A 20,822-nucleotide genomic window follows, 5' to 3' on the forward strand; every position below is an offset into this window, starting at 1 on the left:
CTGTGACCTGCTAACCCTGCCCACTCCCTCTGCACCGCGTCCCCTGACCAACCTGCCCCACCATCAGTGGATGGGGCTTCAGCCTCTTTGCCCCGCACCCTCTGGAGCTCCATCCCACAGTCCCTTTGCCTCGCTCCCTCCTTCGCCTCCTTCAAGGCACGTCTCAAGACCCTCCTCTTCGACTGCGCCTTCGGGCACCATCCTACCCACCCTCCCTGCCCTCCATCCCTCCTGATGCCATCCCCCCAGATCAGGTGAAAATCCTTGACTGTCCAGCGCCTTGGCAGTCCTCCCAAAGTGAAAGGCAGTATGTAAATATAATTTGTTGTTGTTGAGCTCACAGACGAGGCTGACCCTCCAGTGCAGTGCTGGGGAGGTGGATGTTCGTGCTTCACATGAGAAGTTAAATCGAGATGGCTCATCCCCTCCATGGCTGTGTGTTCGTCAGGTGGATGGGAAAGATCCCTCAGTGCTATATGAAAAAGAAAAGTTAAGCAATTCTCCCTCTGCCCTGGCCAACACTCCTCCCAATTAAATGCTCATCCCCTTCATGGCTGTGTGTATATGTGTGTGTATATGTGTGTGGGTGGGGTGAACACATCGCTACGCACAAATTGGTTGCTGTGTTGGACAATAGCTGTTCGTGAGACATTTCTGAGTGCAAAATGACTGCCGCGTTTCGCTAAGAACACACAGTCACTACAGCTTACAGCGATTTCCTGTCAAGCGCTGTGAGACATTCCCCCTGAGATAAAAGGGGTAGTATCAAACACAAGGATTACTAATGTGGTTCTAACTGGTCTGATACAGGGCGGGCAGGAGGACCCAGAGGAATCGTCTGGGTTTGGCAATTGGTCAAACTGCCAAGAAGGAACTAAAATTAAAAGTTTTGTGTAGCACAAACTCTCCTCTGACGAGCATCAGGCGAAGGTGGTGGAGCGGGCAAAGTGCCTTCACAACGCTTCCCCAGTTTCTGAGTACGAAGACGGTGTGAGCGAGCGTGAGCGAGACCGGCAGGTGCTGGAGAGAGAACACACCCAGCGGAGCTAACAGAGCAGATCCGACGGAGCTTTGTTCAGTATGAGAGAATCACACTTCAGGGACAACTTCTGGGTGAGTTGACCACACAGCGAAAGAGAGACAGAGAGAGAGAGAGAGAGAAAGCGAGAGACAGAAACAGAGTGAGAACGAACTGGACTTGCAGCTCCAAATTCCATCCAGGTTTTAAAGACTTAACATGTAATTTCGCTCACAATTTGGGGAGAGATGTTTTCTCTCTCGCCCCCTCTCTGTTTCTTTGTTGTTTTTCTTTCAAAAGAAACCCTTTCACCGCATTCGCCTTCCAAGTTAAGGCTAAGTTTGAGAGTTTACTAAAAATCTGCCGGGCTCCGAAGTTTCCGAGGGGGAAAAAGTGTCGCATTTCATCCACAAAATACACAGTCAATTCACTTTGAGGCATATTCGGTGAAGTGATTTGCGACGTCTTGAAGATGCGATAAGGAGCGATATTAAATGCAAGGATTATTATTAACTTTTTTCTCCCTCGCACTTCCTCCCTCATCCACTCACACCAGTGCCCACCACTGACATTAAGTGTGTGGCTGTGTGTGTGTGTGTGTGTGTGTGAGGCTGTGTGTGTGTATATGTGGCTGGGTGTGTGGCTGGGTGGAGAGGAAGTCTAGAGGGGAAAACTTATGCTGTGAGATATCAGCTCGTGTCTCTCCTGAAAGATCAACTGTTAGCTTGTGCAAGAGGTTCAAGTGCATCGACAGCTCAAACACAGCTCAACGGGGCAAGCGCTAAAATTCCACCTGGTTTTAGGCTTAAGATCCCATCCGAAGGACGGCGTTTATGACAATGCAGGACCCCCCCACGCGCCCCCACACACGCGGTGCTGAAACGTAAGCATGGTCCGTGAAGTTAAAAATCCAACCTGGGGATTTGAACCCACAGCCTTCCTCATATGTGTGGGCTAATAAAGGCAGTTCCTCCTGGTGTCCTGACCAACAATCCTCATGTTAAAATTACCTCATTCTCTTCATGAGTGTTTGAGGTATGTGGATCTGCGCAAAATGTATGCCTGGGTTACCTAGAGAAGAAAACAGTCACTACACACTCCACGGCAAATCCTGTGAAACTCTTTGACATGCTAGTTGTTCAGAGGGATGTTTTTCAATTTCTGTAAGAGTGAACAGGTTCTTGGAGTTGGCTTTGGGCTGGGCTGGGGTTCGGTTGGGCTGAGTTAGGGTTGGGTTGGGGTTAGGTGGGGCTGGGTTGGGTTGCGGTTAGGTGGGGCTGGGTTGGGTTGGGTTAGGTGGGGCTGGGTTGGGTTGCGGTTAGGTGGGGCTGGGTTGGGTTGCGGTTAGGTGGGGCTGGGTTGCGTTGGGGTTAGGTGGGGCTGGGTTGGGGTCAGGTTGTGTTGGGTTTGACTGGGTTGGGAGGAGCTGGAGGAAGAGCAAACACGGACAAGGAAACAGTGCCAACAGCCTCCTGGCGTGCAGGTGGGGTGGGATGGGACACGGCACGAGGGAGTGCACAGAGAAAGGAATTGGCTCCTTCGTTCAGCCTAGACTCTCCGAGACTGAATTGTCTTCAACAATGTTGACGTTTGAAAATATTTGAAATGTTGACACATTTATGGGTTCCTGTATTCTATGGTCTCACTGCTGTGTCGGCGGTTTGAGTTATGACTTTGGGAGAAATTGTTCGGGAAATTGTTTGCTGGGAACAGTCACATTTAACCACAAACATAATTAAGTGGGAGGTTAGACAAGCTGTCCTCACATAGAGGGTTGGCTGGTCACACCAGGCTCGCAACAGAGGGGAAGGGGAAGTCTTGTTTTCGCACAAGTGAGAGAATAATTGTCATATTCGAAACAGCAAGTTCATGATCAGCACCAAGTGGTATGTTTTTACACAGGAGGTAATTAATTCTCACAGACATCATCAACCTGTCCCTTCTCACAGACATCATCAACCTGTCCCTCTCCTCTGGCTCTGCTCCCATTCCCCTAAAAACTGCCACCATCACTTCCACTTTGAAAAAACCCTCCCTTGATGTGTCGCAGCTATCAAGCTACCGGCCCATCTCCAACCTCCCCTTCCTGGCCAAGGTCCTGGAACGAGTTGTCGCCTCCCATCTGCGCTCTTTCCTCTCCAACCATTCACTATTCAAACCCCTTCAGTCGGGTTTCCGTGCTGCCCATAGCACAGAAACTGCCCTGGTCAAGGTCACCAATGACATCCTGACCATCTGCGATCAGGGCTCCATCTGCCTCCTCGTCCTCCTCGACCTATCGCCTGCAGTTGATACGGTCGACCACGATATCCTCCTCCACCGCTTGTCCTCACACCTCAACCTTCAAGGCCCTGTCCTTGAGTGGAGTCCTACAGCTCAGTGGTTAGAGCACTCGCTTTGCAAGCGAGAGACCTGAGTTCAATTCCAGGCAGAGGGCGAAACCTTGGGCAAGTTTCCTTACTCCACACAGAGCCTAATAATAATCCCTCCAAAACCTACGACTGTTTGTGGGACATTGTTGTGCGCAATTGGCTGCCGCATTCGCCCACAAATATAGTCAATTCACTTTACAGTGTGTTCTGTGAAGCGCTTTGGGATGTCCTCCCGACGTGAAAAGCGCTATATCAAATGCAAGGATTATTATTATTATTATTATTATTATTACCTCTCCCACCGTCTACATTTTGTTTCCACACACGGTTTTTCCTCCGGCCCCCGCACTGTCTCGTGCGGTGTCCCTCAGGGCTCTGTCCTCGGTCCCCTCCTCTTCACCCTCTATATGCTCCCCCTGTGGTGACATCATCCGCAGACATGGGGTTCACTTCCACATGTATGCAGATGACACCCAACTCTACCTTTCCTCCTCTACCCTCAACTCCACGACCCCCGATGTCCTGACAGCTGTCTGTCCGACATCGAGTCCTGGATGAGAGACAACTTTCTTCAGCTCAACGTGCGCAAAACGGAGGACCTCCTGATTGGCTCACGTCAGCGCCTCCGCACCTCAGGCGCCGACACCATCAGCATCCAAGGCCACACTCTCCACCTCTCAAAGCCGGTCAGGAACCTCGGGGTTCTGTTCGACCCTGAGCTGTCCTTTCTCCCTCATATCCGCGCCACAACTGGCACTGCCTTCCATCACCTCCGGAATATCGCCAGACTACGGCACTACCTCACCCCTCACGCTGCTGAAACTCTGGTCCACACCTTTATCAGCTCAAGGCCGGACTATGGGAACTCTCTCCTCGCCGGCCTTCCCGCCACCTCCCTCCACACTGCAGGTCATTCAGAACTCTGCAGCTCGTGTACTGTCCCGCACCAGACACCGCGCCCACATCACTCCCACCCTCGCTCGCCTCCACTGGCTCCCCATCCCCCAGAGGATCGAATTCAAGATCCTCATCCTCACCTACAAGGCCATTCACGGCCGCGCTCCCTCCTACCTCTCCAACCTACTATCCCCCTACTTATCTGCCCGTACCCTCTGTTCCTCTGGCTCCGGTCTGCTCCACATCCCCCGCCCCAACCGCCCTACTATCGGTGGCCTTCAGCCTCTCAGCCCCGAGGCTCTGGAACTCCATCCCCCAGTGCCTTCGCCGCCTCCTCCCTTTCCTCCTTCAAGGCCGGTCTCAAGACCTTTCTCTTTGACCGCGCCTTCAGCTCCCCTCTCGACTCTCTACCCCCTCCTCGCTCCCTCCCTTCCCTCCCCTCACCCTGACCATTTCACCCCTCCTCGCCTCCTCCCTTCCCTCCCCTCACCCTGACCATTTCCCCCCAATGCTCGGGTCCTGACCCAACTGTCCAGCGCCTTGGGACGTCCTCCTGACGTGAAAGGCGCTCTATAAATGAAATCTTGTTCTTGTTGTTGTTGTTGTTGAACCGTGTATCCCATTTAATTAAAAAATAATCCTTGCATTTGATATAGAGCCTAATCCCCTACCAACCCGCTCGCTCCCTCCGCTCAGCTGGCTCCGGCCTGCGCCATGTCTCCACCCCACCATTGGCGTGAGAGCCTTCATAGATTCATAGAATGTTACGTCACAGAAGGAGGCCATTCGGCCCATTGAGTCTGTGCCAGCTCTTCCCCCAACCTCTGGAATTCCATACCCCAATCACTCCCCTCCTTAGCCTCCTTGAAGTCCCGCCTCAAAACCCTCCTCTTCGACCATGCCATCGGTCACCCCCTTCTCCTACACTCCCTTCTCCCCCTCTGACCCCAGCTCGGGTCTGAAATTCTGTACACTGTCCAGCGCCGACGTGAAAGGCGCTATACAAATATAATCTTGTTGTTGTTGTTATCATGTCTTCGAGACATCTCAAAGTGCTTCACAGAATATTGTAACGTGAATTGACTGTATATTTTGTGGGCGAAACGTGACAGCCAATTGCTCATAGCAATGTCCCACAGATGTGGATTGAATTGACCAATTTTTTTTAAGAAGTTATTAACGATCCATCAATCGACTAACAACCAGGTTCCTACTTATTGCTCGTTAAACAGAGGCGTGTGGAGCAAGAAAACTTGCCCAACATTTCGTTCTGCCCAGGAATCAAACCCAGATCTCTCGCTTGTGAGGCGAGTGCTCTAACCACTGAGCTACAGGACTCCACATTTCCATCTGTCTCAGAAATCCATAGGGGAGACATCAGTTGAGCGATTTGAAGGATAGAAGATCTTTGGCGATTGATTTTTGGGGAGTAATAATAATAATATAATAATCCTTGCATTTGATATAGCACCTTAGCATGTCATTGAGACGTCTCAAAGTCCTTCACAATATGTACTGTAACTGGAGTGACTGTGTATGCTGTGGAAGAAGAGCTGGGTGTTCCAACTGATTAACTGGGCCCAAAACAAACCAGTTAATCATTTACCTCAGCCCTGTATGTGGGCCGCAGCTGGCACCGATTAGACAGATTAGCTGCCGCAGTTCAAAGTAAACGCAACCTGTTCCTTATCGCCCAAAGGATTGATCTCCTCTGAGATCTCCTGCAACTCTGCTCCATGTCCCTCGCCAAACATCAGCGGTTGAACTTTCAGGTCACTTTTCCTGCTGCTTATTGGAGCTGTCTCCCCAAATCCCTCTGCCTCTTCATGTCCACCCTGTCTCCCACACTGCTCAGTCTCCAACCTCTATAAAATACTTTTGAGACATTAAATCAGTTGTGGGCCATCAAAAAGTACCTCCTTCACCCCCCGAACATTGGTCCAAGTCTGTGTTAGATTAGTAGTGAGTTTTCATTTTTTTCTGGATTGAATATGACTTGATTTATGGCCTAAATCAAGAAATATTCAATCAAGAGAATTTATAACCATAAAGATTGAGCCAACAATATTCCCTGCGGGTAGGGAAACCTCCCACTCAGTTCCCATTAACCCTACCCTAATTAACTGGGCCCAAAACCTGATGGGTAGGGTGGTCTAATTGGATAAGCAGGAGGAAAGCTTGCCAGACAGTGCTCTCAAAGGTAAGCTATGTGGTTTTAGCTGGTTAGGCTCCAGCAGTTACCCCAACGCCCACTCTGGGGTCCCCAAGCCTTGGACTATTGTCAATCTGCCAAATTTCCAGAATCAGGTCAGCAGGATGTGTCCCTCCCGGGAGAGAGAGCACATTCCATTCCAACAATCTTTCCCTGGGATTTCCATGTGTAGGTGGGATACATGGAATTCTCAGTTTGGTTTAGATAGTCTTAAGCACCGTGATGGGTGTCCGCACGTGTCAAAACCTGACTGACCAACCCCCCCACCACCCACCCCAAAAATGTGAAAGGCACTGTATAAAAACTGGCGTCTGTTGTACAAAGAGCTTTGGGATGTCCTAACATGCTAAGTCGATGACCCGAGATGAGTCTTGTTGATTCTGTTCAGCTGTTGGGAGTGTGTGTCCTTCTTTGCACAATGAATCGCTTTGTATCACCGCTAAAGGAAGGACTCCAGGCTCAAAAGTAAAGAAACTCAAACACATCTCCCGCTGATTTACTGATGCCAAATATTTCTGATAAGTTACTGTGAGATTCCATTTCCCCCATTGCTGGCTCATGTCGAGCCAGCTCCCAGCTCCCAACTTCCCAGCTCCACCTTCTACATGTTCTAACTAATCCAGTCTCCACAGCCTGTAACACAACATAATAATAATCCTTGCAATTGATATAGCGTCTTATTGTGTCGTTAAGACGTCTCAAAGGGCTTCCCTGTGAAATGACTGTATATTTTGTGGGCGAAACCTGACAGCAGTGTCCCACAAACAGTCGTGGATTGAGTGACCGAATTATTATATTTTTAAAAATAAATATTTTGAAGGCAGTATTACTCTTCGTGGGGAGCGAGCACCAGCACAGATCACTGGACTCAATAACTTCCTCGGGGCTGTAAATGAATTGTGATTCTTTCTCAATCTCTGTTTTACAACAATATAGCCAACAATTGTCATTAACATGAATTTGTTCAGGAACCGGTAAGGAAAGGCCTTTAATTCTGAATTATGTATCAAGGAACTCAAGGGTTCTTTCTCAATCTCTCTGTTTTAGTGGAGTTCTGTAGCTCAGTGGTTAGAGCACTCGCCTGTCAAGTGAGAGGTCTTGGTTTGATTTCCGGCAGGGTGAAACCTTGGGCCAGTTTCCTTACTCCACACGCCTGATAATAATCCCTCAAGAAAAAAATAATAATTTGGTCACTCAATCCACGACTGTTTGTGGGACGCTGCTGTGCGCAATTGGCTGCCGCGTTTCGCCCACAAATATACAGTCAATTCACTTTACGGTCTATTCTGTGAAGCGCCTTGAGACGTCGAGAAGACGTGAAAAGCGCTATATCAAATGCAAGGATTATTATTATACAAAAGTTTAAGTAAGAATTGTCATGAGCAGGAATGTGTTCTTGAATTGGGAAAGAACATTCTTTCTGAACCACAGCCTCTTGCTCTTTGCAAACTCACAGCTATTTCTACCTTGTGGTCACTCACCCTCTCAGTAATAATAATTGTTTCATTCAATACAACCTCTGTAAAGTCCAGACATCAATGGCAAGCTATGTGATTTTAGCTGATTAAACTCCAGCTGTTAGCCCAATGGACACCCTGGGGTCCCAAGCCTTAGCTCTTGCAAACCTGTACCTAATACCCTCCGGAATTAGGTAAACTGGATGCATCCCTCCAGGGAGAGAGTGCCTCAGAGGCGAGAGCTTTCCCGCTGATGGCACAGAGCTACGATTGCAGATTTTGTTTTGTTTTTCTGTAAAACAATGGATAAAAACTTGGCTTCTCATCACTAAAATATTTCTGCAACCATACAGTAATCTTAACAGTGGCAAAGGGATACTATGATGAGGAGGTGAGAGCCAATGATTGAGCAAACTTTAGTCTGCATGTGAATACAGCACTTATTCGTGGCTTCCCTTCTCATTCCCAACTTCCTGATTTCTAACCGGTGTCTTCCTCGCATGCTCGACCACAGAAGAGGAAGGCAAAGAAGGCTGAATGGTGCTCATTGTGGGATGAGTCAGATGAATGCGCGTGTTCCTCATGCCTGGGGGTTGTCAGCCTGTGCTCTACAAAGAATGAACCCCAAACCACACTCGATTGAAAATGCAGATCAAGTCTAGCCAGGAAATAAAATCTCTCCAATGCTGTACACAGTATAGTTTGTGCGTCAGCCTGGCGCGATCGTAGCACTCTAACCTCTGAGTCAGAAGATTCAAGCCCCAAGTTGGGACTTATATTGTGGAGTCCCATAGCGTAGTGGTCAGCGCACTCGCCTCGCAAGCGAGAGGACCCGGGTTCGATTCCCGGGTGGGGCGAAACGTTACTCCACATGCCTCTGTTTACCTGGCAGTAAGTAGGAATCCGGTTGTTAGTCATTTGGTGGATCGCTTTCCGAGGGTATTAATCGCTTAAAAAAATATATAACTAAATTAATAATTTGGTCACTCACCTACTTCATGGCTGTTACTGTCCGCAAATTGGTTGCTATGTTTGCCTACAAAACACACAGCTACAACACTTTAGAGAAGCTCTTTGAGATGTTATCCTGTGTGGAAGCGTGGTGCTGTATCTTTGCAGAAATATTATAGTTATGAGGAACCAAGATTTTATCCGTTGTTTTACAAAACAAAACAAAACCTGCAATCATCGCTCTGTATCATCAATACTCATGGCAAATTGCCCTTCTCTTCTCTTCAGATCCTTAAACAGTTACTTTCCAGCTGGCTCTGACTGGCTGTTTGCCCCACCATTGGCGGTCAGGCCTTCAGCCTTCCCCACCTCGCTTTGGAGCTCCATTCTCCAGTCCCTTTGCCTTGCCCCCTCCTTTGCCTCCTTCAAGGTCCATCTCTTCGTCCATGCCTTAGGTCACCCACCTACCCCTACCCTCTCTGCCCTCCACCCTTCCTTATCTCACCTCCACCTCGGGTCCAAATCCCTGACTGTCCAGCACCTTGGATCTTCCTCCAGAGGTGAAAGGCGCTATGTAAATGTAATGTGTTGTTGTTGTTGGTGTCAGTCCAGGGGCAGACTGGCTGGATGAATGGGAATTCGATGTTGGAGGTGCCGTCCTTCGGTTGAGACGTTAAGAGCCAGGTCCTAGCTGTGCCTGTTCAGGTGGATGTTAGAGATCTCCTGCGGTGGGAAGGAGAAGGAAGGCAATTTCTCTATCTGGTGTCCTAGCCTAGAATGACCCAGATGTAATAGTTTGTTCACTTCACGGCTGCTTGCGAGTTGATGCTTGTTACAAATTGGCTGCTGCCTTTTCTTACAATTCCACGGTCATTGAATATGACAGCAATTAACCGTGAAGCACATTCCAATGTTGAAAGTGCTGTAAATCTGCTCAGATTTCAGTCTGCCTCAATTATTATTTGTAAATGTGTTCAATGTTCCAACATGATAATCATCAAGTTTTTCCAACTGATGTTATTGTGGGCCTGAAGGGAGACTGGGATCATAGGGAGTCCTGTAGTCTAGTAGTTAACACTCTCAACTCATAAGTTCAATTCCCGGGGGGGGGGGGGGGGGAGGGGGGTGCAAAACCTTAAGCAAGTTTTCTTACTCCAAACGCCTCTGTTTACCTAACAGTAAGTAGGAACCTGGTTGTTAGTCGGATCAACTGATCACTTTCCTGGGATAATAATCCCTTTTTTAAAAAAAATAATTTGGGCATTCAGTCCACGACTGTTTGTGGGACACTGCTGTATGCTATTGCCTCCTGCATTTCTCCCACAAAATACACAATGAATCCACTTTGCAGTATATTCTGTGACGTGCTTGGTGACATCTCAACAACGCGATAAGGTGCTATATCAAATGCAAGAATTATTATTATTATAAACATAGAGGGGAAATGTATCATTCTCTGCTACAAACCGGAATTGAGTTGGAGTTTGTCAATGCTTCTGAAAGGGAATTGGATAGAGGCATGAAGAGAAGGAATATTACTGGATGTGGGGGAGGGTTTGGTGGGAGTGGGGGGAGTGGATTCAGATTGGGCAGCTCACTCACCCGTGTGGACTTGATGGGCTGAACTGTCCTGGAATATCTGAAGATATTACAAATTTGCCCCAGGCACTGATGATCATTCTGAGGATAACTAACCACATTGTGTCTACATTCCTGATCGCTGATTACCTGCGTTCTCCAAGACTGCATGTCTATGTTACTAATCGCTAAAACAGCCCATGGCTAATTGTTTGTAAGATAACAACAACAGCAACTTGTGTTGGGTGGGAAGGTAAGAACAGTCGAAGAGGAACGTTTTCAGGTCGGACTTGAAAAAGGGGAGAGAGTGGGCAAAGCAGAGGATTTGAGGGATAGTGTCCCAGAGCTTTGGGGTGCAGTGGTTGAAAGCGCGACCTCCGATGGTGGGGCGCAGGGTGCGAGGGACGAGCAGGAGCCGGCGCCAGTCGAGCGGAGGTGCCGGGTGTTGGACTGGGGAGTGAGGAGGTCGGAGAGGGAGGGAGGTGTCAGAGAGTGAAGGGATTTGAACACGAGAGTGAGGATCTTGAAGTCGATCCGTTCGGTGATGGGGAGCCAGTGGAGCCTGGGCCAGAACTGGTGAGATGTGGGGACGGAGTTTGGTTGGGGTCGGTCAGTATGTGGGCGGCAGGGTTCTGAATGAGCTGGATCTTGTGAAGAGTGGAGCTGGGGAGACCGGTGAGGAGTGCACTGGAGTAATCCAAGCTCCCTCCCTTTCTTCCCATCACCCTGACCGTTTCCCCCCTGCTCGGGTCCTGACCCAACTGTCCAGCGCCTTGGGACGTCCTCCCGACGTGAAAGGCGCTCTATAAATGGAATCTTGTTGTTGTTGTTGTTGTTGAGGTGACAACTAGTCTGCTTCAGGACTTCACGCTTGCGAGGCGAGGGCGCTAACCACTTCACTACGGGACTCTACAGGACAATGTGGCGAATCGTTGGCCTGGACACCAGGAGAAACTCCCATCTCGTTTCTTGTCAGCGCAGCAGGATCTTCAAGGTCCTCCTGAACATCCAATGTTACATCCAAATGACGGTGTCTCTGGCACTGTGCTGGAGCATCAGTCTGGAATGTGAGCTCAAAGTCCCCGACGTGGAATGCCTCCTGCTATCTTTGACCAATAATCTTCCTGATCCATCAGTTGTTCACCTTGTGGCTGTGTACGGAAAGTTGCTGTGTGCAAAAAGGCTACTGAGCTCACCTCCCGCCCGCTCAAATACCCAGTCAGTACTCGAGACAGTAAATCTGCTTTGAGATGTGTGGATGTGGCAGTCACTGAATGAACTGAGTCCTTGCTTTGTCTTAATCCAGGATATCTCTAGTCCAAACCTGCGATGATTGTTGGTGACTCAATGAAATGTTTCGCTTGTGATCAGAAGGCAATTGTTATGTGTCAGTCTGGGGCGCAGTCAGTTGCGTTCTCATCTCTGAGTTACAAGTTTGCGGGTTCAAACCCCCACTTTAGGGACTTTGAGCTGACAGTTGAGCCTGACGCTCCAGCGCAGGGTACATCTAGGCTTGACTACGCCAACTCTCGTGGGCTTGTGGGCCTCCCCAACTCTCCCCTCCACAAGCTGCATATCATTCATTAACCCTGCAGCTTGGGTCCTCTCCTGCACCAATGCTCCGTGACCCTATGATTCCCAATCCTTGCCCGACTCCACTGGCTCCGCATTCCCCAGAGGATAGCGTTCAAAATCCTTGTCCTCCCTTTCAAGGCCCTCCAAAGCCTTGGTCCTCCCTGCCTCTGTGACCTGTTATCCCCTTAACAATCTGTCTCCACTCGGCAGACTCTGGCCTGCTCCATGTTCCCCGCTCAATCTGCCCCACAATCGGCGGTCGGGCCTTCAGAATCTTTGCCCTCACCTTCAGAGCTCCATCCCACATTCCCTTTGCCTTGCTCCCTTCCTTGCCTCCTTTAAGGCACATCTCAAGTCCCTCCTCTTTGACTGGGCCTTCAGTTACCCTCCTACCCCTACCCTCATTACACCTCCGTGCCTCCTGATCCACACCCCCAGTTCGGATCCAAATCTCTGGCTGTCTCTGCCTTGGGACATCCCGCCAACTGAAAGCCGCTTACTAATCTAATTTGTTGTTGTTGTTGGGTGCAAGAGCTCCGCATTGTCAGAGACATCGTCATTAAACTGAGCTCCTGTCTGTGCCTGTTCGGATGGATGTTAAATGTTCCTGCAGCGCTTTTTGAAAAGAGTTCAATTCCAGGCAGAGGGCGAAACCTTGGGCAAGTTTCCTTACTCCACACAGAGCCTAACAATAATCCCTCCAAAACAATACAATAATAATAAATTGGTCAATTTCAATCCACGACTGTTTGTGGGACGGTGTTATGCGCAATTGGCTGCCGCGTTCGCCCACAAATATACGGTCAATTCACTTTACAGTCTATTCTGTGAAGCGCTTTGAAATGTCTAGAAGACGTGGAAAGCGCTATATCAAATGCAAGGATTATTATTATTATTATTATTATTATTATAGAAGGGAGTTTCTCTCTCCTGGTGTTCTGGTCTGCAATCACCCAGATAAAATTGGTCACTCACTTCACGCTTGTTTGTGGGAAGTTTCCCTCAGTTCAGGGGCATCTTAACTGCAGGGTGTGGGAGGATGACAGCAAGTTCCAGCAAGTTGTTAAACAAAGTTGTTGGGAGTTTATACGGTTCATTTCCAACAAGGAAGTTGGCATTTTTGTGCTATTTATCACATGAGTGAGTTCCTCTTCAGGAATCTCACTCGGGTCCTCTGGCTTGTGAGGCAAATGCTCTAACCACTGCGCTACTTAGAAGGGGTGTGGGGTGGCGGAGAGCAGACCACGAGTGGAGTGGGGTGATAATTAGAAAACTAAATGGATGCTTTATAGTACTTTTATGCAAAAGGAAATCCGGCAGTTTATCCTGTGTGAACTAGGTCCGTTATTTCAGCCTTTTGTGGTGCTAACGTCCCTCTTTGCATTTACAGAGCACGGACCTGACCAGCACCAGCGGCTATGATAGCCTTATCCAGCGCATGAATGATGGGAGGAAGAGCTGTAAAGAGCTGGAAGAATTTATGAAGCAAAGGTACCCGTGGCCGAGCCCTCAGTCTCTAGTGGCATCCTGTAGCTTAGTGGTTAGGATGACCGAAGTCCCGGTCAAAGAGGAAGGTCTTGAGAAGGGCTTTAAAGGAAAGAGGGGAGGGGGTGAGGTGGAGGGGTTCTGGGTTGGAGTTCCCAAGGGTATGGGCAAAAAGGCTGAAGGCCCGACTGCTCTAAATTATTAATCTGGGTTTATTTTTCAATCCCATTTAAAATGTCAAGCATCCCTAGGAGATCCCCACTGAGTCGTCTTCTCTCAAGACTGAAGAGCCTGAGCTTGTTTAATCGTTGCTCACACCTCGCTCCTCTAAGACTGGGGGATCAGCCTCGTTGCTCTCCTCCGCAGTCTCTGCGATCTGGGCAGCCCCTTTATTTCACGGTGGCCATAATTATTTTAGCATTCAAGGTGTGGCCTCACCGGCCCGACGTGCAGCCTGAGTATGTTGTCTGAGATCTAAGCTTAACTGCTTGGTTTGGATACTCTTAAACATGGTGATGGGTTCTCACGTGTCAGACTTGTGAGAGCAAAAAAAAAACCCAGCTGATTTAGTAATAAAACACAACATCCTGTTTGCCTTGTTTGTTGCTGCCTCATATTATTTAAACGTAATGAACCAACACCCCTCAGTCTCTGTCTGACTGCTTCCTGCTTGGCAAGTTCACTCTCAGCGCTTGTGATTTCTATTCTCACTTCCTTGTAACTTGCATTGATCTGTATTGAACTTTATTTGCCAGTTATCTCTCTGCAAAGCTCTCCAGTAGGACCTTTGCTACTTTCTCTGATTCTACAGTTGCCCCCAAATCAGTGTCATCTCTGAATGCAAGTATTATTATTATTATTATTAATGCAACTATCTTACATTGTGTCTGCGAATCCAGGTCATAATAAATAATAATAATCCATGAGACGTCTCAAAGCGCTTCACAGAATATCCTGTAAAGTGAATCGACTGTGTAGTTGTGGGCGAAATTGATGTATACGTGTATATCCCCCGCGCCCCCTCCCCCCGTTACTCAGTGTCCGTGCCGTACCTCGTGAATCACTTGCTTGCTTCCCCGCACTTCCCCCAACCCCCCCACCACCCCCCCCCGTATGATTCTCAATGGAGGAACGAAAGGATTGGAAGATAATAATAATAATCCTTGCAATTGACGTAGCAACTTATCACATTGATGAGACGTCTTAAAGAGCTTAACAGAATACACCGTGAAGTGGATTGACTGTTTATCGTGTGGGAGAAACACATAGGGTTTGTGTAAAGTGGTATCGCAGGTGGAGACGTTAAACCGAGGTCGGGTCTGTGCCTGTTCAGGAGGACGTTAAAGATCCCGCAACACTGCTTGAAAAGAGAAGGGAGTCTCTCTCTCCCCGTGTCCTGGCTGACAATACCCCAAATAAAATTGGTCACTCACCTCGTGGCTGTTTGCGGGAACATTGCTGTGCGTAACTTCGCTGCCACTTTTGCCTACAAATACACAGTCACTACACATGACACTGCTCTGCGCGTCGATGTCTATAGCAGCATATCGAGGGATATGGAGCAAAGGCAGGTAAATGGAGTTCAGGTACAGATCAGCCCTGATGTAATAGAATGGTGGAATGGTTAATTATTATTGCATTGACTTTAAAAGAAAGGAAGTGGCGGTGAATTGATATAAATCTGTGGTCGGCCACAAATGGAAAATAAGGGAAGTTTTGGTGCCAAAATACGGACGGGGTATCAAGGTGCTATCGTGATAAATAATAATAATAATAATAATAATCTTTGCATTTGATATAGCGCATTTCACGTCGGGAGGACGTCCCAAAGCGCTTCACAGAACACACTGTAAAGTGAATTGACTGTACATTTGTGGACGAACGCGGCAGCCAATTGCGCACAGCAATGTCCCACAAACAGTCGTAGATTAAAAATGACCAATTTATTATTGTTTTTGGTTTTGGAGGATTATTATTAGGCTCTGTGTGGAGTAAGGAAACTTGCCCAAGGTTTCGCCCTCTGCCTGGAATTGAACTCAGGTCTCTCACTTGCAAAGCGAGTGCTCTAACCACTGAGCTACAGGACTCCATGTACACAAACACTTATAAAAATATTTTTGAGATACAAAATATTATCCAGAAGGCTAACCACATAAATGTTGGTTACCCATCTCAAGGAGCAACTGATATATATTATAAAACAGCGGCAATGATTTGGATACAACAGATCACATTGTGGAACGACTTTCAGGTCCGGAGGACGTCACAGACTCGGTGGAATCAGCTTCACGGAGCTGGCCTGCACAGCCAACTTTCCACCTGCTGTGTCTGAGTCGCATTGTCCATGCTCCTGGACAGGGGTACTTATTGACTCCTTGTTGAACCTGGAAACATTATCTGAATAAATCTTGGCAATCTTGCTCAATACCAGTACCACGAACAATATCAGGAACATGACAGGCACCAACACTATCACAAGAACATGTTGATTCTGTGAGCAAACTGTGTCTGATTTGTTGGTTCCAGGCGAAATAAAGAGGACCCAGCAGAAATTGACGGGTACTGGAGCAGAAAGGGGAGGAAAGGGGAAAGGGTTTAGAGGGAACGGGGAAAGAGTATTGAATTAGGAATAAGATGGACCGCTTCTTGGAAGAGCAAATACAGACACAAAGTAATGGAGCCAAAGGCCGCCTAAGGTGTCCTACATTTCTACAATTCGTTGTTTTTACATTATATCTTGATATTTTTGGTCGGCCGGGTGTCTGACAGGTGCGGAAACCCATCACCGTTGCATAAGAACAAGTCAAACTTGAGAATTCCCTGCATCCCACCTACACATGGAAATCCCGGAGATAGATTGTTGGAATGGAATACGCCTTGGAGCTCTCTCTCTCTCTCGCTCGCCTTGGAAGGATGCATCCTACTTACCTAATCCCGGAGAGTATTAGGCCCTGGTTGGCAAGAGCCAAGGTTTGGGCAGCCCAGGGTGTGCGTTGGAGTAATTGCTGGTGTTTAATCAGCTAAACCGCATAGCTTGCCATTGATAGCACAGTCTGACAAGCTTTCCCACTGCTTGTTCAGCGAGGATCACCAGGGCTTTGGCTGCAGGGTTAACCGGAGCTGAGTGGGAGGATTCCCTGCCCCCAGTGACTGGTCGGCCCTTCCAGATCTTGCTGATGAGCCAGACTGTATATCTTGACGGTGGATTGTGTGGTGTCCTCAGAAAAGACAGGAAGTTAATGATTACCAATTGGTTAGATTTAGCAGTTAGTAGATCACCAGGAAGTTGAGGAAATCGTTGATCCTTTGCTCCGGGGGCTGAAATTCCACCCAGTCTCAGCCAGCGAGATCTTTTCGATCTTTAAAATTCAACACAGGGCAGAACTGTACAAAAATAATCTCTGCTTTATTGCTAAGGCTCCATTTCCAGAGTTGTTAGAAAACAGCACCTTCCTCAACTTTGCCTTCCTCATTTTCAGCTCCAAATGTCTCACGGCCTGTCAGATCCCCGCCCCCAGTGACCTCAACAACAACAACAACAACAAGATTACATTTGTATAGCGCCTTTCACGTCGGGAGGACGTCCCAAGGCGCTGGATCTCCTGCCTGCTGCTCCCTCGTCCGTTCCATCCCAATGTCAGTGGGAGCTTTTCGCCACTTTGCTACCTTCCACTGCTTCTCTTCCATACCTCCGCCGATCGACTAACGACCGGGTTCCTACTTACTGCTCGGTAAACAGAGGCGTGTGGAGTAAGGAAACTTACCTAAGTTTTTGCCCCCCCCCCCCCGGGAATCGCTAGTTGATTGGCGGATCGCTTTTCCAGGGGTAATAATTCCTCCAAAAGATAAAGACGTGATAAGGCGCTACATCAAATGCAAAGGTTATTATTAGTAAAACATGTCTCCTAACCACTTGCATTGTTACTTTGGTGATTTGTGCCCTCTGATTACCGACCAGTGGAAATAATTCCTCCCAATTTACACCATCATCATCAACCCCTTTATATCCTTCTCCCTCTTATAGAGGGGGTCTGTGAGGGGGGGGGGGAGAGGAATATAAACACCACCGTGGACCAGAGGGGTCTGTTTCTGTGCTGTAACATTCCATGAATTTGTATCGGGTTAAAACTCTCCATCAGGTCTCCTCGTGACCTCTCCAGTCTCTCCTCCGAGATTACACCTCTCAGCTCTGGTATTGTGTGGAGATATAATCGGGGAGGGGGGGAGTGGGGGTAGGGAGTTGGTGTTTGTGAGCTTCTTGGCGAGGAACGTCAGTCACGGGTTTCAATGACGGAGTTTGTTAATCCGCTTGCAGTAACTTCAAAGGAGTTTTTTATGTATGAGTATTTACTTATACAGCAGTTTTTCGAGTTCAAAATCCTTGTCCTCACCTATGACGCCCTCCACGGCCTTACTCCTCCGCACCTGTGACCTGCTAACATCATACTGACCTGTCCGCCACCTCCTCTCACCGAGCTCCGAGCTGCTTCACATCCCCCGCCTTGCCCACCCATCCTTCAACGCCCATCTCAAGACCTTCCTGGCGGGGGCGGTAGGCGTGGTGGGGGTGGGGGGGTGGGGGGACTGGACACTCTGCCAGCTGTTAGTTACAGATGTGTGTGGGGGGCAGTTAGAGTTACAGATGTGTGTCTCTTGGACCCAGGGCCAGCATTGAGGAGCGCTACGGGAAGGATTTGGTGTCTCTGTCAAAGAAAGTGTGCGGTCAGAACGAACTCAAGTGAGTTACACCTTCTAATTCATTTCATGGGAATGTTTTTGTATAGTGTGAGCAGGGCAGTGAGTGTGAGCAGCAGTGAGTGTGAGCAGGGCAGTGAGTGTGAGCAGCAGTGAGTGTGAGCAGGGCAGTGAGTGTGAGCAGCAGTGAGTGTGAGCAGGGCAGTGAGTGTGAGCAGCAGTGAGTGTGAGCAGGGCAGTGAGTGTGAGCAGCAGTGAGTGTGAGCAGGGTAGTGAGCGTGAGCAGCAGCAAGTATGACAGGGAAGGTGACGGAGACAATGAGGAGTCAGTGTTTGTGTGTGAGGTGGTGGGGGGGGTGTTGTGTGTGTGTGTGTGGGGGGGGGTGTGTAGTGGGGGAATGTGTATGTGCATATGTGTGTGTGTGTGGGGGGGGGGGAGTGTGTGTATGTGTGTGCGCGTGTGCGGTGGTTGTTGTCCGCGTTGAAGCTGGAAAACCACTCAGAAGTCAGAAGTGAGGTACAGGCGGTGGGCGCTCATTCACTCTCCCTCACTCACACTCTGTCTCTCACTCTCTTTCTCACTCCAACTCGCGCTATCGCTCTCATTTGCTCTTCTGTCCAAAATCTTATTCTCTCACTCTCTCGCTCACTCGCTCGCTTGCTCTTGTTCACTCACTCTCAGTCTCTCTCTCTCTCTCTCGTTCTCGCTCACTCTCTCGTTTACTCTCTCTCGCTCTCCTTTTCTCTCTCCCTTTCACTCACTCACTCACTCACTCACTCACTCAGTCACTCACTCAGTCACTCACTCAGTCACTCACTCACTCACTCGCTCTCTCGCTCACTCTCCTGCTCGTGTTTTTCAGTACACTGAAGAGAGCGTTTGATGTCTTTAAACAACGTAAGTATCAGTTGATCATTTGCTTTGAGTGTGAGGAACCTCTCATTGCTTTGCTCAGCGCTTTGATACAGGGTTTCCCCCTGACGCTGACCGTGCCCCTGGGAAGGAAACACTTTTTTCTGCTCCTAACTTCCTACTGTGAGACCGTTGAAATGTCAGCCATTAATTTTCTGCCTATTTTGTGACTGGCTTATACAGTGGTCTGTGCCCTGGGCCTGTGAGTGCCTGACCAGCTCCTGATCAAACCCCGCCACATCCTAGCCCTCGCCCTTTCCTCCCGCTATCTCCTGCAGGTCCTGCCCCCGTCTGCTCCCTCCTCTGATCTGCTGCTCCTAACTCCTCCTTCCGTCCCTCATGCCATGAACCCGCTCTGCCTTCCCCCACCTCCACACCATCGCCCGACTCCACCACTGCCTCTGCCCTCAGGCCGTCGAGACCCTTATTCTCACATTCATCACATCGAGACTCAACCACACCACCTCTCTGCTTGTCGGCCTCCCCAACGCTTCCCTCCACAAGCTGCAGATCATCCAGAACTCTGCAGCTCGTGTCCTCTCCCGCACCAGGCTCCGTGACTCCATCTCCCCCATCCTCACCCAGTTCCATTGGTTTCTCATCCCCCCAGAGGATAGAGTTCAAAATCCTCGTTCTCGCTTCAAACGGCCTCACTCCTCCCTCTGCGACCTGCTAAACCTTTACTAAACCTGTCCACTCCCTCCGCTCAGCAAGCTCCAGCCTGCTCCATGTCCCTCACCCTGCCCGCTCCACCAGTGGCGGTCTGGCCTTCACCCCCACACTCTGTGTTAGCATGGTAACCTTCTGCTTGGATGCTTCCTGGTGTTGACCCTCGTCCCCCTTGGACCTGTGCCCTGGGCCGATCAGCGAAGATTATTCTGTGCTTACTTGTGGGGAAAGGCCAGACAATACATTTTAAGTTTATATAGTAGCTTTTGTGTTGGGAGAATGAGTCAGGATGAGATTGGGCACTCATTCACACTCTCTCTCTCTCTCTCTCACTCCAACTTTCATTCTGTTGCTCTCTCACTCTTTTGCCTCACTCGTACTCTCGCTCACTCTCTCTCTCACTCTCTCTTAAACTGGGATGAGCTGGGATCAGAAACTCTGCGAAAACCTTCCTCTTCGACTGCGGTTTCGGTCACCCTCCTACCCCCACCCACCCTGCCCTCCACCCCTCCTAATCCCAACCCCCAGCTCGGGTCCAACTCCCTGATTATTCTGCACCTTGGGACGTTCTCCTGACGTGAAAGGCGCTGTGTAAATGTAATGTGTTGTTATTTAATGAACTGTTTGGAGCAGCTCTGTGGCCGATGGTCTCTCTCCCTCTCTCTCTCTCTCTGTAACGTTGTGATGGTTCTGCTCTGTTTCTTCAGAGATTGAGAACGTGGGATTGTCCCACATACAGCTGGCCAGCAACCTGCGGGAAGAGGTGAAGAAACTGGAAGATTTCCGGGAAAAACAGAAGGATGCACGGAAGAAAGTGTGTGAGCTGTGATCGACCCCTCCCTCCCTTGCCATCTTTCTCTCTCACTCTGCTCCGCTTAAAGATCACTCCCTCCCAGTCTGCCCGCTCTCTCCACTCCGAGAGCCCTCGTATGACTCCACGTCCATCACACTGCCCACTCCACCATCGGCAGTCAGCCTTCCTCTCCGTAATCCCGGTGTA

The 20,822-nt window shown here is 49.1% G+C and overlaps 1 protein-coding gene across 1 annotated transcript in view; it reads left to right on the plus strand.

Annotated features, from left to right (window-relative positions):
• The first annotated feature begins 877 nt into the window (after positions 1-877).
• The window catches only part of pstpip2 (proline-serine-threonine phosphatase interacting protein 2), a 29,736-nt gene continuing 9,791 nt past the window's right edge, over positions 878-20,822 (plus strand). Inside the window, exons 1-5 of the mRNA XM_007908913.2 lie at positions 878-1,113; positions 13,451-13,551; positions 18,209-18,283; positions 19,104-19,138; positions 20,530-20,636. Of these exons, the coding sequence (XP_007907104.1) occupies positions 1,081-1,113; positions 13,451-13,551; positions 18,209-18,283; positions 19,104-19,138; positions 20,530-20,636 (351 nt within the window). The 5' untranslated portion in view covers positions 878-1,080. The remainder of the gene's footprint in view (positions 1,114-13,450; positions 13,552-18,208; positions 18,284-19,103; positions 19,139-20,529; positions 20,637-20,822) is intronic.

Source organism: Callorhinchus milii, unplaced genomic scaffold (genome assembly GCF_018977255.1).
Source record: "Callorhinchus milii isolate IMCB2004 unplaced genomic scaffold, IMCB_Cmil_1.0 Scaffold1, whole genome shotgun sequence".
Taxonomy (NCBI): Eukaryota; Metazoa; Chordata; class Chondrichthyes; order Chimaeriformes; family Callorhinchidae; genus Callorhinchus; species Callorhinchus milii.